The sequence below is a fragment of the Rhinatrema bivittatum genome, chromosome 8 (genome assembly GCF_901001135.1).
Source record: "Rhinatrema bivittatum chromosome 8, aRhiBiv1.1, whole genome shotgun sequence".
NCBI lineage: Eukaryota > Metazoa > Chordata > Amphibia > Gymnophiona > Rhinatrematidae > Rhinatrema > Rhinatrema bivittatum.
In genome coordinates, this window is record NC_042622.1 from 69,520,268 (window position 1) to 69,537,579 (window position 17,312).

At 45.6% G+C, this 17,312-nt stretch overlaps 1 protein-coding gene across 4 annotated transcripts in view; it reads left to right on the top strand.

Annotated features, from left to right (window-relative positions):
* Window positions 1–17,312, top strand: part of CHD6 (chromodomain helicase DNA binding protein 6) — a 586,770-nt gene that overhangs the window by 262,936 nt on the left and 306,522 nt on the right. For all 4 annotated transcript variants that reach the window (XM_029614845.1, XM_029614844.1, XM_029614846.1 and 1 more), the window contains 3 exons: window positions 5,609–5,730; window positions 8,161–8,404; window positions 17,082–17,258. In XM_029614845.1, the coding sequence (XP_029470705.1) occupies window positions 5,609–5,730; window positions 8,161–8,404; window positions 17,082–17,258 (543 nt within the window). The remainder of the gene's footprint in view (window positions 1–5,608; window positions 5,731–8,160; window positions 8,405–17,081; window positions 17,259–17,312) is intronic.

A 17,312-nucleotide genomic window follows, 5' to 3' on the forward strand; every position in this document is an offset into this window, starting at 1 on the left:
CTCCAGTTAATAAGAAAGCTGACTCCACATACCTTGTCCAGTCAGCACCAGGTTTCCAAAAGCCTCAACTGGATCATCGCTCTGTTGTAGTTGAGTCTGCACAGAAGAAGGCCAAGCGTCTTAAGCCGCACTCTTCTACCACCCACCTACCAGGGACAACAAATTCCTGGATAGTGTGGGACGAAAAGTGTACCATGGAGCTATGTTGATTTCACGCATAGCTTCATATCAACTCTATATGACTCAATACAACAGAGCTATCCTTAAGCAGATGCAAGACTACGCTGACACGTTGCCGGACCAGTACCAACCGCAACTTCAAGCCCTTCTTCACAAGGGATTTGAAGCAGGGAAGCACGAGATTAGGACTGCCTACGATATATTCGATGCTTCCACGAAGGTTTCAGCCACAGCCATCTCAGCTAGACGTTGGGCTTGGTTAAAGTCATCCAACCTTCGCCCAGAGGTCCAAGATCGTCTTGCTGATTTACCCTGCTTAGGCGACAATTTGTTTGGAGAACAAATTCAACAGATTGTGGCAGAGTTAAAAGACCACCATGAGACGTTGAAACAACTCTCGTCTATCCCACCTGAGGTGATCTCCAAGCAACCGCAAAAGAAGGACTCTAAAAAGTCGTTCTTTCGACCACGCCGCTACTACCCTCCGTCAACTAGGGCTCGTCCTGCACGGTCCTCTAACAGGCCTCAGACTCGTCAGCCGAGAAAGCAAAGGCCTCCTGGGCCTGCGGCGGGCCTTTGACTTCCCTGTATTGAGCACAAGCCAACTCCCTCTTCCACACATCCCTGTGGGAGGTCGTCTGTACCACTTCTTACACCGTTGGAAACAGATCACCTCAGATCAGTGGGTGCTAGCAATTATCGCACAGGGTTACCACCTCAACTTTATAACACTTCCGCCAGACTCCCCGCCCCTTCAGGCATGGAGTCTAACCAGCCATTTGACTCAATTACAACAAGAAGTATTCCTTCTTCTACAATCAAATGCTATAGAACCCGTCCCTCCTTGTCAACAAGGGAAAGGATTCTATTCCAGGTACTTCCCTAATACCAAAGAAATCAGGGGGGCTTCGTCCAATTCTGGACCTTCGGGCCCTCAACAAGTATCTGCAAAAAGAAAAGTTCAAGATGGTAACCCTGGGCGCCTTGCTCCCTCTGTTGCAAAAGGGGGATTGGCTGTGCTCTCTCGACCTCAAGGACGCTTATACCCACATTGCGATAACACAATCTCATCGCAAGTATCTGCGTTTTCTGATAGGCCACGACCATTATCAATACCGGGTACTACCTTTCGGTCTGGCATCTGCTCCACGAGTCTTTACCAAGTGTCTCATAGTAGTAGCAGCATTTCTCAGGAAGGAAGGTGTCCACGTCTACCCCTATCTGGACGATTGGCTCATCAGGGCCTCTACCCCTCAGTTTGCTCAATCCTCCCTAAAATTAACAATTCACACACTCCTTTCCTTAGGGTTTCTTGTCAATTACGAGAAATCCTGCTTGGTCCCATCTCAGACCTTATCCTTCATTGGGGCAGACTTGGACACCTTACAGGCAAAAGCCTACCTTCCAATTCAACGAGTCCACACTCTCATGTCCTTAGCTCGCCAGCTCCAGTCGCAACACACTGCCACGGCTCGCCAGTTCCTCATTCTCCTAGGACACATGGCATCCTCGGTTCAAGTCACTCCCATGACCCGACTAGCCATGAGAGTAACACAATGGACTCTACGACACCAATGGATTCAAGCTTTTCAGCCTCTGTCCTCCATTATCACAGTCACACAGGCGCTACGCCTATCCTTAACCTGGTGGACGACTCAGGTCAACCTCCTTCAGGGCTTACCCTTTCTTCCACCGGATCCGCAAGTAATCCTAACCACCGACGCTTCTCACATCGATTGGGGAGCCCATGTGGACGACTTCCAAACCCAAGGATTATGGTCCAAAGAGGAAGCCGAACACCAGATAAATTTCCTGGAACTTCGAGCAATCCGCTATGCGCTCCGAACTTTCAAAGATCATCTATTCCATCAGATAATCTTAATCCAGACGGACAACCAAGTGGCCATGTGGTACATAAACAAGCAGGGAGGCACAGGCTCCTTCCTTCTGTGTCAGGAAGCTGCGCAGATCTGGGCGGAAGCCCTCTCCCACTCCATGTACCTCAGGGCCACTTACCTGCCGGGAGTAGACAATGTATTGGCAGACCAGCTGAGCCGTGTCTTCCAACCACACGAGTGGTCACTCGATCCTCTTGTAGCGACCACTCTGTTTCACAAGTGGGGTTTTCCCCGCATAGACCTCTTTGCGTCCCCTCAGAACCACAAAGTGGACGATTACTGCTCTCTCATTCGGAGCCAGCACTCTCGGCCGAGGGATGCATTCTCCCTCAAGTGGACAACCGGTCTGCTCTATGCATTCCCTCCACTTCCTCTTGTGTCAAAGACTCTCGTGAAGCTACGCCAGGACGGAGGAACCATGATCCTGATAGCACCTTACTGGCCACGCCAAGTATGGTTTCCAATACTCCAGGATCTCTCCATCCGCAGGCACATTCCTCTGGGAATGGACCCGCATCTTCTCACTCAAAACGACGGATGCCTCCTCCATCCCAACCTCCAAGCCTTGTCCCTGACGGCATGGATGTTGAAAGGTTAGTCCTTCAACCATTTAACCTTTCAGATTCAGTTTCTCGGGTCCTGATAGCTTCACGAAAGCCTTCCACAAGAAAGTCTTACTCATACAAATGGAAAAGGTACACATCATGGTGCACTTCTCAGTGCCTTGATCCCCTTTCCTGTCCAATCTCTAAGTTCTTGGACTATTTATGGCACCTATCAGAATCCGGTCTAAAGACCTCTTCCATTAGGATGCATGTCAGTGCGGTAGCCGCCTTCCATAAAGGTATAGAGGGTGTCCCTATTTCAGTACAACCCCTGGTGACACGCTTTCTTAAAGGCTTGCTCCATCTGAAGCCACCCTTACGTCCTCCGGCCCCATCTTGGGACCTTAATCTGGTTCTTGGTCGTCTTATGAAACCTCCTTTCGAACCTCTGCACTCCTGTGAATTGAAGTATCTCACATGGAAAGTATTATTCCTGTTGGCTATTACTTCAGCTCGCAGGGTTAGTGAGTTACAGGCCTTAGTCACCTATCCGCCTTACACTAAACTCCTGCAGGACAGGGCGGTACTCCGCACTCACCCTAAATTTTTACCCAAGGTAGTTTCTGAATTTCATATCAATCAATCCATCATACTACCTATCTTTTTTCCCAGGCCCCATTCCAACTCTGGGGAACAGACTCTGCATACCCTAGACTGTAAACGAGCTCTAGCGTTTTATCTAGACCGTACAGTTGCTCACAGAAAGAGTACTCAATTGTTTGTCTCCTTCCATCCTAACAAGTTAGGACAACCTGTGGGTAAGCAGGCTCTTTCCTCCTGGTTGGCGGACTGCATTTCCTTCTGTTATCAGCAAGCTGGCATTCCTTTCCAAGACCGTGTCAAAGCACACTCTGTGAGGGCCATGGCGACTTCAGTGGCACACCTTCGATCGGTGCCGCTTCCTGACATCTGTAAGGCTGCAACCTGGAGTTCTCTCCATACCTTTGCAGCCCACTATTGTTTGGACAAAGCTGGAAGACAAGACTCCATCTTCGGCCAATCTGTCTTGCGTAACCTTTTTCCAACATGATGTACCAACACCCTTCCACCTTCCAAGTAGGGTGCGGATGCCCTTTCCCAAATTCCACCCCAGTTGTTGTGCCTGTTGCACATCGTTGGGTACAATTGGGTGCAGGTCAGGACATCCTCAGCTCGGTACTCACCCATTTGTGAGGACAACCATCCTGCTTGTCCTGTGAGAAAGCAAATGTTGCTTACCTGATGTAACAGGTGTTCTCACAGGACAGCAGGATGTTAGTCCTCACGAAACCCGCCCGCCACCCCGCGGTGTTGGGTTCGTTTTATTTTTACTTTCTAGGCACTGCCTGTAGCTTTGAAAATCAGACTGAAGGGAGACCCCTGCTGGCTGCAGGGTCAGTGCCTTGCTGGGCATGCCCAGTAGGGGCCAGTCAAAGTTCTGTTAAACTTTGACAGAAGTTTTCCGTGGTGGGCTCCATCCTCGATGTCACCCATTTGTGAGGACTAACATCCTGCTGTCCTGTGAGAACACCTGTTACATCAGGTAAGCAACATTTGCTATATCCCAAGTTACACTACCCCTATTTAGCTAGTACCCATATTTATCCACGTTACTTTGTCGAGTTACTGTTGCCTATGTAATATTTATTGATGTTCCTATGTTCAGAAACTCTGTTTATTGTAACGCCTTAACCGCGACAGTTTTGTTCTTTGGAAACCGACCTGATTTGATACTTGTATTAAGAAGGTCGGTATATAAAAATCCTAAATAAATAAATAAATAACTTGTCTTGTGATGTCACTGCAGGAATGCAGTTCCATATATAGAGCTGCAGTTGTGTTATTGCAGGAACTGCATGCATCTAGTAACTACAGAAAACACTATCAATACCATGTTGAGAGGATAATTTAACAACTCCCCACATACCCTGTTTCCCCGAAAATAAGACAGTGTCTTATATTAATTTTTGCTACCAAAGATGCACTAGGCCTTATTTTCAGGGGATGTCTTATTTTTCCATGAAGAAGAATTCACATATATTGTTGAACAAAAAAATGAACATTTATTATATTCTGAATATTTGTCTGGTTATGCTGGTTTGTGATGACAACTAACTGTGAATCCTGCAGGGTAAAAAAATCACAGCTGCATGCTCTGGTGTTCTGTGCGACGGGCATGCTCCCAAATAAAAACTTTGCTAGGTCTTACTTTAGGGGGAGGTCTTATATTTAGCAATTCAGCAAAACCTCTACTAGGTCTTATTTTCGGGGGTTGTCTTATTTTCGGGGAAACAGGGTAGCGGTAAAGTTTACATTGTACATTCAGACTTTACCTAGGATTTTCAAAGCAAACTTAATGCTCTTTTGGAGGGCGTAACTTATGCTGGAAAATGCTGATTCCATCTCCCATAGTGCTTCTGCTCAGGTCACATTAATGTGTGCTCATATTTTTCTGGGAAGAGAGCCCCAGCCAATTTTGTAACATTTAGATGTATGTGTACAAATGACTTTGAAAATTCAGCTCTAAAAATATAAAAGGAACAGCCTAGTATGGTAAGTGATTGCAAAATTCATTTCTTGTAGTATTCTGAAAATAACCTGCAGTAATCCTCTTATGTTCAGTCATACACACTGCATATAGTTCATAATATGCATGCACATCTGTTGTGTTTTCTGTATCGTGTACATCCTAAGAACAACATTGTGTCCTAAAGGATTTATATATGTGTGTTCATATGTCTGAAGGCCATGGTTACTAGGATATGACACCTTGGTTTTCAGGCTTCTGGCTACCCTTTGAAAATTTCCTCTCCCTCTCTGCTGCTAAGTGACCAGTTTTTACTGCATTACTCTTTCATTGGACAGGAATCTCCTGTGCTGCTTAAGCTGCCCTCGCTGCAACACCACAGATAACCAAGGTAGTTATGTTCTGTCTTGCACCTGTAGGAACGACCAGCTTCTGGGTCCTGGCAAAAACTTGAGAAGTCTCGCGAATACAAGAACAACAACCAGCTTCGAGAATACCAGCTGGAGGGGATGAACTGGCTTCTCTTCAACTGGTATAACAGGTGAGATTTGGTGGATGTGTAAAAGGAGGGTGAGGTTGGGCATGTGATGGGAGTTACTAGCTGCCAGATCAAAGAGCTGACATGAGAGGACAAGTGCATGACCTCAGAGGGCAGATATGTGATGAAAGAGAATTCAAAGTGGGTATGTGGAGAGAAAGCCAAGTATTTCTTTTAAGGTGATTTTTAGTGATAGAACACAAAAAAGTATTGGAAGCATTATGGCAGAAATCAGGGACATTTAAAACGGCAGTTTTCTAAGTGATTTGCCCAGGTAAATCCTGGTGGCTGAAATTTGCTTTTCCCTTCAGCCAGTAAGGCACAGTACACACACAATTTCATTTTGAAATTCCTGCTCGTACTGGCCTGCATATACTGTGCATGGGAACCATTTTATCTGCGGTGTTTGCTAGCTAGGAATTTTTAAAGGGAAGTGTTGTGGGGAGTTTTCCTTTAACCATTAGTTTTTAGATCCACAAATACAAAGACCTACAGATTGGCAAGCTACATATGAGGTTTGAAAATTGCCTCCTACATCATAGTAGGAGTGAGGGCTAATGCATATTAAGTAGGGTAAGTGTGTGATGTAGCACCTCTCAACTCCCAGGACAACAAAGAGGATTTCTAGGTGCAGAATACAGAGCAGCTGTAGAATCATTCTTGAAGAAGCTGCATCCAGCAGCCTAACCCTAAGTGGTTGCCAATGTATCTATTTGTATTACTAGTAAAAAAAAAAACTATTGTGTTGCAATGGCAGGGAAAGGTGGAGTGTAACTGTTTAAATTTTTTTGGGGGGGGGTATTTCCTTGCACTTCCTCTACTGCAGAGCTCACGCCCTTCACTTCTCTCCTCCTCAAACCTACCACTCTGGACTTTGATCTGCACAATCTTTCCAGCATTTTCCATTCCCTAGAGCTCCCCCCCTCCTCCCCCCAACCACTGCAGTGCTCTCCCTCTTGGATCCCTTGACCACAGTGCTCTTCTCTTTCCTTCCCTGAGCCCACCCACTTAGTCTTTACCACTGTCTCTCACTTGGTCATGTGCTGCTGCTGCTGCTGCTGCTTGACTCCACCTTGGCACCGGCTCATGGGGGATAGATTGATCCTTGTTCTGGCCGTGGGGGCCAATGCCATTTCCTTCTGCCCATGCAGGCTAATACCAGCACCAGCACCTCTTTGTATTCTGGTTGGCAGGAGTGGCGGCATTCCTGTGGTAGTAGCTTAGCAGCAGGGCAGAAAGCGCATGTGTATGTATTCCAACTATGTGTCATGTTACCCCCATGTGTGCTGCTCAGCTCATGCGCAGACAAGCCATAATGGACAATCACAGGGACCTTATTATATAGAAAGATAAGATATGTAAAGAATACCCATGGAATTTGCATCAATGTGGACAGTTTGAAAATTGTCCCCGTAGTGAACAATCCCTTAAGGGGAAGGCATTGGCATCAAGGGAAATGTAGTCTAAAGACTATGAACATTAGTAAACCATCTAAATTCTGAGAACTTTTGAACTGCATTTCCTGTAATGTTCATTACGTGATGTCAGCAGTTGACTATTGTAATTCGCTCTACTTAGGTCTACTGCAAAACACCAGGAGAGCTCAGCAATATATTCAGAACTCAGCAATGAGAATAATTGAGCGAATTCCAACCCTCTACCACATCACACCCTATCTGGCTAAACATCACTGGTTACCCATTTCCTCAAGAATAAAATTCAAGATACTGACATTAGTGTTTAAAGGAATCAAAGATCTTGCCCCTCATAATGTAAATGCAGCTTTGAAATTATATTGCCTAATGCGAACCCTGTGTTCAGCTTCTCAAATGCATCTAGACATTCCTTCATTTAAGCAAGTCCACTTAGATGAGTCAAGAGAGCATCTATTTTACATATAGGGGCCAACCCTCTGGAACACTCTTCCACTACAAATAGAGTGAAATAACGATGACAATCTTTAGGAAAATGGTCAAGGTATTCCTATTTGAGCAGGTTTTCAGTTTATACATTTAACAGCTAGCCATCAGCAGGTCACAATTTTCGTAGCATCAATAAAGAGCCAGTTGAACTGCGTTTGGTTTATGTTTTTTGTGTTTGTTATTTGATTGACTATTTTAATTTACAATGTTTTTATTAATTTATGAATATGCTTTGTAAATCGCTTAGAAACGTTGATAAGCGATACATGCATAAATAGATGCCTGGAGTGAAGGGGTGGAGAGGTAGCCTGGGGCAGAGGAAAAGTGAATCTCTGAGAGAGAATATGCTGCCTCCTGTCATGTCCCCCAGCTGGGACTGATACATTCAGAAATACCTTTCTTCTCCCAATTCCCTAACAATACTCAGCATGGCCCCATGGTGCCTCTCTTGTCACGACTGCAAACTGCCAGCTCTTGTCTTTTCATTATCTTTTCTCTCTGGTGTTCACAGAAAGAACTGCATCCTGGCTGATGAGATGGGATTGGGGAAAACAATCCAGTCCATCACGTTTTTGTCTGAGATCTTCCTGATGGGAATCCGTGGCCCTTTTCTTATCATTGCCCCACTCTCTACCATCACCAATTGGGAGAGAGAATTTCGTACCTGGACACAGATGAATGCTGTAGTGTACCACGGCAGCCAGATCAGCAGGCAGATGATCCAGCAGTACGAGATGTTCTATAGAGATATACAGGTGATCTTAGCATCTAGCTAAAGGGGCACTGCTTGCTGCAGCTAACAAGAAAATGAAAGCATATCTCAAGTCTTCCACTTAAGGGGTCTGATAGACTAAAATCTTTTCTCATAGACAAAGAATGGGAGAAAAGCCTTAAAGAATCAGGCCCAAAGTGTGAAACTTGTGTGTTTGAACATGTGTCATGAAATCTTACACAGTGGAAAAGATCGAGCAAGGAAAAAACTGTGATAAAAGGGGACAAGGGAAGAGGAAATATCAGAAATAAGAAACTGAAGAACAACCAAGCAAAGAATAGAAAAAACAAAGCCTGGGAATTTATTTATTTATGAAATTTCTAGCTTGCACAATTCAAAGTACTTGGCTGGTAACAAATAACATATATAATAAAACATAAATAAAAACATAAAACCTCAAATACATTAAAAATGATGAATATAGTTGGTAAACTAGAAGAAATCCCAACATACATATTTTAAAAGAAAAGAATTGAGTAAAGTTTATTATTAAGAGGAAAAGAAAGTAAAATAAGATAGGGACAGGACAGTTAGAAAACGAGGAAACTACAGAGATTCAGTGAATGAAGACCTGGAAACTAAAGTCTGAACCCGATTATTCTTAGAGATAATTACCCATGCCTGCATTGGTGCAGACTCCGTGGGTACTTTCACCTGTGGGGTTTTCACAATAAAGGTAAAGTTCGCACAGATTTTGCTTTGGTTATTTCCCCTGGAAAAATTACCCCTCAGAGATTATACCTGCTTTCTCTGTGTGTAATTTTTCCATCAGAAACTGTAGGTGGGTTTTGAATAATCAAACCTACGTATATAGTTGCTATCATTGTCCCCTCTCCATCCCTGGGCTGCCTCTTCACCCTGTGGGTAAAAGTATGATGGCGTTAAACAACATGTATATTTCTACCTGCTGACAGATTGAGCAATATTCATATTCTCCACTTTTGCAGGTAAAATGTGTTTTTACCCACAGAAATCACTTTGAATATTGCTTTCAAAATTTGTTTGATTAAAATATATAAATATAGGGACTTGACTGAGCAGACCCGAGCCAGAGATTAGGGGAAACTGCTGGTGGTGGTTAGTGCTGAAAGCAGACATATATGAACAGGGCTTCCTATATTTTAACCCCTGAAACAGTAGCTGTAGGCATGGGTCTAAATGCTTGGGCAAGTATCTATCACAGACAGTTGCCCAGGGTGCAACTAAAACATTTGGATGTTTCTTTTTACTCTCAGACTTTGCCCTAGTTTTTGAAGTGAAAATATACACATACTTTCCTTTTGAAAATTATTCCAGGAAAATTACCTGCACACATTTGCATCTGCTCATTTGTGCGGGTCTTTTTACAGCAAAAACTATTATGGGCATAGTTCCAAGCATTACCCTAACCCTGCCTATAGGGATGCCTTCTCCTAGTGCAGGTAAAAGTATGCTTTTTTCTCACAGGACAAGCAGGACGGTAGTCCTCACATATGGGTGACATCACAGGATGGAGCCCAATCACGGAACACTTTGTCAAAGTTTCTAGAATTTTGACTGGCACCTACTGGGCATGCCCAGCATGGCACTAAACCTGCAGCCAGCAGGGGTCCCTCTTCAGTCTTCTTTTTTCTGCACAGCAGTAGCCACACGGGTTAAGGAGCTCCACAGAGATTCCTGACAGGAATTTTCCTCACAGAATTACTAAAAAATGTCATACCCCACAGGGGTCCCTCCTTCGAATTTTTGACTCCACGGTACTCCGGTAAGTTTTTACCCGGTTTCGATCGAGTAGGCCCGTCGACCGTATCGCGGCTAAATTTTTCAAAGGCCATGGCGTCGGGGTTCCGTCGGTGCCCGGACTGTACTCGCACCATGTCCATTACAGACCCGCATAAAGTCTATGTAATGTGTCTTGGGTGCTGATTGTGGAACCTACCACCGATCCGATTCCGGCAGCACTGGCACCCCTGCTCTCGAAGATGGAAGCGCTTATAGCTGCTTTTCCACCGATGGATCCTGGGTCACTGATGGCTCCAGTGCCCTCCCCGCTTACCCTGTCATTGGGAGGGGAAACACCGTTCCGCATTCCTCCATTGGGAGTTCTTCCGATGCCTTAACCATCGATGCCGATGTGCCCATCAGCGCCACCGATCCATCGATGCCTGCACCGGTGCCCTCGATGCCTTCATCAGTGCCTCCAGCACTTCCCTCGATGCCTTCGGAACCTAGACCGGGACATTCAGGAATACCATCGTCCCGTCCTTCTCAGGCTCCTAGAGGGGCAGGTCCTGATCCCTATGACACGTGAACCGACGATTCTTCTCAAGACACCGATTATTTGCCATCGTCACCTTCTCCTACTGAAAGCAGGAAGCGTTCTCCTCCAGAGGACCTATCCTTCATAAATTTTGTGAAGGAAATGTCTGAATTGGTTCCCTTCTAATTGCAGACTGAACAAGAGGACAGGCATCAGATGATGAAGCTGTTACAATTCCTGGATGCTCCCAAGTAAATAACCTCCATCCCTATTCACCAGGTGCTATTGGATCTCCTCAAAAAGAACTGGGAACACCCTGGTTCTGTTGCTCCAGTCAGCAGAAAAGCTGATACAACTTATTTGGTCCAGTCAGTCCCAGGATTCCAGAAACCTCAGCTGGATCACCAATCTGTGGTTGTAGAATCTGCCCAAAAAAGGGCAAAAAGATCAAAACCCCACTCTTCCTTTCCCCCAGGTAAGGAACAGAAATTCCTGGATGCCATTGGTTGGCGTGTCTCCCAGGGATCAATGCTTATCTCTCGGATCGCCTCCTACCAGCTGTATATGACCCAGTGCAACAGGGTCATATACAGCTGGTATATCAAGCAGATACAGGACTTTGCAGAGTCCCTGCCTCAGCAATTCCAGGAGCAACTTCTAACCCTAGTACACAAGGGTTTTGAGGCAAGGAAGCATGAAATAAGATCTTCTTATGATATCTTTGACACCGCTTCCAGGGTATCTGCAACTGCTATTTCGGCAAGAAGATGGGCCTGGCTTAAGTCTTCGGACTTGCGCCCTGAAGTACAAAACAGATTATCTGATCTGCCCTGCATAGGAGACAATCTGTTTGGAGGACAGGTTCAGCGGACGGTGGTGAAACTCAAGGACCATCATGAGACCCTTCGCCAGCTCTCTCTGATGCCCTCTGAGTATTCCTCCAAACAGCCTTTCAGGAAGGATACTAAAAAGTCATTCTTCCATCCAACGAAGTCCTATTCACCAGAGTCTAGGACTCCTTCCACGAGACCTTTCCAAAAGGCCCAGTCTCATAAACAAAAGCCGCAAGCAGCTCCTCAGCCGAGCCCTGCTTCCGGTTTTTGACTTCTGCATAGAGAGCAGCAGCCAGTTTCCACTGCCTCAGATACCAGTGGGAGGTCGATTATGCCATTTCAACAACAGGTGGCACACAATCACCTCAGACCAGTGGGTCCTTACCATAATCTCTCAAGGTTATCGCCTGAACTTTCTCTCCATTCCACCGGACTCCCCACCTCTGCCAGCGTGGAAAACATCCGACCACTCACTACTCCTGGAGCAGGAAGTCTCCCTCCTCTTCCAGTCCAGAGCAATAGAACCAGTACCTTACCCTCAACAAGGCCTAGGATTCTATTCCCAGTACTTTCTGATCCCCAAAAAATCGGGAGGTGTTCGTCCAATTCCGGACCTACTTGCCCTCAAGAAGTACCTCCAATGAGAAAAGTTCAAGATGGTAACCTTGGGTTCCCTCTTTCCTCTTCTGCAAAGAGGAGACTGGCTCTGCTTCTCGATCTCCAAGATGCGTACACACACATTGCGATAAATCCATCTCATCGCAGGTTCCTGAGATTTCTAGTAGGCCCCAAGCACTACCAATACCGAGTGCTCCCATTCGGCCTGGCAACTGCACCACGAGTCTTCACCAAGTGCCTCGTAGTAGTAGCAGCCTTCCTCAGGACTCAAGGTGTTCACGTCCACCCCTATCTAGACGATTGGTTGATCAGGGCTCCCACTCAGCAAGCTGCTCTGTCATCCCTACGTCTTACTTTACACACTCTGATTTCGCTAGGATTTCTCGTCAACTACGCAAAATCCTGCTTAGTCCCATCTCAAACTTTATCATTCATAGGGGCAGACTTGGACACCTTGCAGGCAAAGACATTTCTTCCTCGACAGCGAGCTCTCACTCTCATCTCTCTCACACACCAGTTACAGTCTCAGCGCCACACGACTGAACACCACTTCCTCATCCTACTGGGACACATGGCGTCCTCAGTACAGGTTACCCCAATGGCCCGCTTGGCCATGAGAGTCATGCAGTGGACTCTAAGGTCACAATGGACTCAGTCCGTCCAACCTCTATCAACCACTGTCCACAACACCGACTCACTTCATCAGTCTCTAGCCTGGTGGAAAAATCAGATCAATCTCCTCCAAGGCCTGCTCTTCCAGACTCCAGACCCTCAAATAATTCTCACCACCGATGCTTCCAACCTCGGCCTGGGAGCCCATGTGGCTGATTTGCAAACACAAGGAACCTGGTCTCCAGAGGAAGCCAAACACCAAATCAATTTCCTGGAGCTTCAAGCAATCAGATATGCTCTCAGGGTATTTCAGGATCGCCTTTCCAATAAGGTCATCCTGATTCAGACGGACAACGAGGTGGCCATGTGGTACATCAACAAACAGGGAGGGACGGGCTCCTACCTACTGTGTCAGGAAGCTGCGCAGATACGGGCGGAGGCCCTCTCCCACTCGATGTACCTCAAGGCCACCTATTTGCCAGGAGTGGATAATGTGTTGGCGGACAACCTAAGTTGCGCTTTCCATTCGCACGAGTGGTCCCTCAACCCCACAGTAGCAGACGCAATATTCCAACGTTGGGGTCATCCTCACATAGACCTCTTTGCATCACCTCAAAACCGCAAGGTAGAGAACTTTTGCTCTCTCACAGCCAACACTCAGTCAAGAGATGCATTCTCCCTCTCATGGGCAACTGGTCTCCTATATGCATTCCCTCCACTTCCACTTCTCTAGAAGACTCTCGTGAAGTTACGTCAGGACAAAGGATGCATGATCCTGATAGCACCTCACTGGCCTCGCCAAGTGTGGTATCCAATACTTCAGGATCTCGCCATTCGCAGGCACATTCCATTGGGAAAGGACCCGCTTCTGATCACTCAGAACGGCGGGTGCCTACGCCACCCCAATCTTCAAGCTTTGTCCCTGACGGCCTGGATGTTGAAAGGTTAATTCTTCAACCACTTAACCTTTCGGAGCCAGTTTCCTGTGTCCTGATTGCTTCAATATAAGCCTTCCACGAGAAAGTCTTACCTATACAAATGGAACAGGTTTAAGTCATGGTGTTCTTCTCAATCCCTTTACCTGTTCCACCATGACGTTTCTAGACTATCTCTGGCACTTGTCAGAATCAGGTCTAAAAACTTCCTCCATCAGAATGCATGTCAGTGCAGTGGCCGCCTTCCATAAAGGTGTCGGGGATGTTCCTATTTCAGTACAACCCCTCATAACACGTTTTCTGAAAGGCTTGCATCACCTCAAGCCTCCACCATGCCCTCCGGCCCCTTCTTGGGACCTCAATCTGGTTTTGGGTTGACTCATGAAACCACCATTCAAGCCTCTCCGATCCTGTGATCTTCGCTATCTCACATGGAAAGTGATTTTTCTTTTGGCAATCGCATCTGCTCGCAGAGTTATTGAGTTACAGGCCCTAGTTATCTATCCGCCTTACACTAAACTTCTGCAGGACCGGACAGTACTCCGCACTCACCCTAAGTTCTTACCTAAGGTAGTATCGGAGTTTCACATTAATCAATCCATTATACTACCTACCTTCTTTCCCAGGCCCCACTCCAATCCAGGAGAACAGGCTCTGCATACCCTTGACTGCAAATGGGCTCTAGCCTTCTATCTAGACTGTACAGCTGCCCACAGGAAAAGCATTCAATTGTTTGTCTCTTTCCATTCCATCAAATTGGGGCAGCCTGTGGGTAAACATAATCTCTCCTCCTGGTTAGCGGACTGCATATCCTTTTGCTATCAGCAAGCAGGCATTCCACTTCAAGACCGTGTTAAAGCACACTCTGTGAGGGCCATGGCGACTTCAGTAGCACACCTACGCTCTGTGCTGCTTCCTGACATTTGCAGGGCTGCTACCTGGAGTTCTCTCCATACCTTTACAGCCCATTATTGCTTAGACAAAGCCGGAAGACAAGATTCCATCTTCGGCCAGTCTGTCTTGCGCAACCTTTTTACAACTTGATGTACTAACACCCTTCCGCCTGCCTGTTAGGGTACATCCTCAGCTCGGTACTCACCCATATGTGAGGACTACCATCCTGCTTGTCCTGTGAGAAAGCAAATGTTGCTTACCTGTAACAGGTGTTCTCACAGGAAGTAGGATGTTAGACCTCACGATACCCGCCCACCGCCCTGCAGTGTTGGGTTCGTTACGTTTTCTTATTTTATTTTTTGGCACTTCCTGTAGCTTTAAGAGACTGAAGAGGGACCCCTGCTGGCTGCAGGTTTAGTGCCATGCTGGGCATGCCCAGTAGGTGCCAGTCAAAGTTCTAGAAGCTTTGACAAAAGTGTTCTGTGATTGGGCTCCATCCTGTGATGTCACCCATATGTGAAGACTAATATCCTGCTGTCCTGTGAGAACACCTGTTACAGGTAAGCAACATTTGCTATCCACATACTGGGTAGAAAATTTTGTAAAAAAAAACAAAAAAAAAAACCCAAAACATTTTTGCAGGTAAAAAAACTGTTTTTACCCATGGAAATGGATTTTAAAATTCCCTGTACTTTCCCAGATCAGTCCAGACTGCTGGGTTATGCCTCCTTTCCAGCAGATGGAGACAGAGAAAAACTTGAAGGGCACCCTCTCTTAACACGGTGTGCCACCTGCGTCCCTTCAGTATTTCTCTGTCTCCAGCAGATGAAGGTGCAGAATCTGCGGTCCTCTTTTAGCTTAAAAAAAAAAGAAAATTTCTAAACTTTAGGGGATTCTTTCATTTAGGTATCCCCTTATTTGCCAATTGTTGGATCAAGTAAATTTTGACAAAAAAAAAAAAAAAAATAGCAAGGACTCAAAAAATAAAAAAAGGGAACAGAAGAGGATCCTGCCATGCCCTTCCTCCTAGGGGGTAGCTAATTATTCTTCCTATGAATTCCATGTGCTTAGGGTGGCACTGTAGAAGACACTCATGATACTTGACAAAATGGTTTGTCAGAATATCGGGGATAATTTTTCTTATGAATTCAAGTTGGAACCTGTCAGCAAGAATGACTCTGAAAGAGATGTGAAACTTACTTCTATGTAGGCTTCAGGATAGGTTGCAGACTCCCTCCTTCTCTGGCCAGTAGGAAAGCAGGCCTCCTGCCTCTAGACCCATAGTTTCACAGCTGGGTTAGACCTCCCTCCATCTGCCAGAGCTACGTTTTCCTTCTGCAGTGGTCTTGGCTACCTTCTTTCTTTGATATCAGTACCTCTATATATGGTGGTTGGGCTGCGAGACAGGTAACATCTGGCTTTTACAAAATTCCTCCTCCTACTACTGCTATGCTGAGATAGGGATGCCCAGATTTAAAAAGTTCTGCAGCTGTTACCTTAGATTAGGCTCTTCTGGATTTTTTTTAAGGCATCTCTTTAAAAAAAAAATCAGATGCTTCTGATCTGAAGTAACAAGCTGCATGATATGTATTTTTCGAAATACATATTTGTTTTCAGACTGAAGCTGAGAGATAAAGTGCACTCATGGACAAAAATAATAGACTGGCAATGGCTGTTAGCAATCTCAACCCAGGGAAGAGGGTAGCTCCAATCACCTCACAAGAGTAGCACTTTTTGCTGGATTCAGAGTGCTGGTTCTGGAGGGAGCTATGATCTATGTCCCACTCTTTGGGATTATCACTGCAATAGCTACCTAGATTGTGTAATTGGTTCTTCTCCAGCTGCATTGCAGTACACTTGCACATCATTATCACCACATGGAGCAGCTTTTGATAACAAAAAAACTAAGAACTCTATTACCATTTCAGAAGAGAATTTGAGAACACTAGTAGGTCAGTTATGGCATTTTGCCTATTTTGGGAAAAGTTAGTTTCTCTTGAAACGTGTGTTTCCCAAGAGGCGTTACCATTTTCTCTGAAAGGCAAGGCACTATAATGTTTTTCTCTGAATTTTACCCTCCTGATCCGACTGTAAAATCAGATTTCTTTTTTTGACAATCTCAAAAAAGACTAAATTGTTGAATATTAATGATAGTGGTTTACCGTTTGAAATCCAAAACGGAATAGTAGAGTGCAGTGCTATCAACTATATTCATATTATGGCAGTCACGCATCAAGACCGAGAGTGCCTCAGATCTTAGTTGTCTGCTTGTGGATAGTAAACAAAGCAGCAATATGAGAGCAGCAAAGCACCCGCAACAGTTAGAAAGAGATTTCTTTTTTTCAGCTTGCTGCAACTAAAATGCCCACATTAGTCTCTTCATCCTAGAAAAGCATAGAGACCCGGGGAAGGGGGGAGGAGATACTTTTTAAATGATCTGAGCTATCTGGTTTTAAATGCAGTGCTGATGCAATCCCTTTCCTTCTGTGGGCCATAAACAATTCTCTTTCTCTTTCCTCTTCGCCATAGGGCATCCCCCTCCCAGGAATCTTCAAGTTCCAGGTCGTTATCACAACGTTTGAGATGATTCTGGCAGATTGTCCAGAACTAAAGAAGATCCAGTGGAGCTGTGTGATCATTGATGAAGCACATCGACTGAAGAACAGGAACTGCAAGCTGCTGGAGGGGCTGAAACTCATGGTGCTGGTGAGAAACTCCCAACAGTGCTGTGAAAGCTGCTTTGTAAAAGTGACTCTCTGT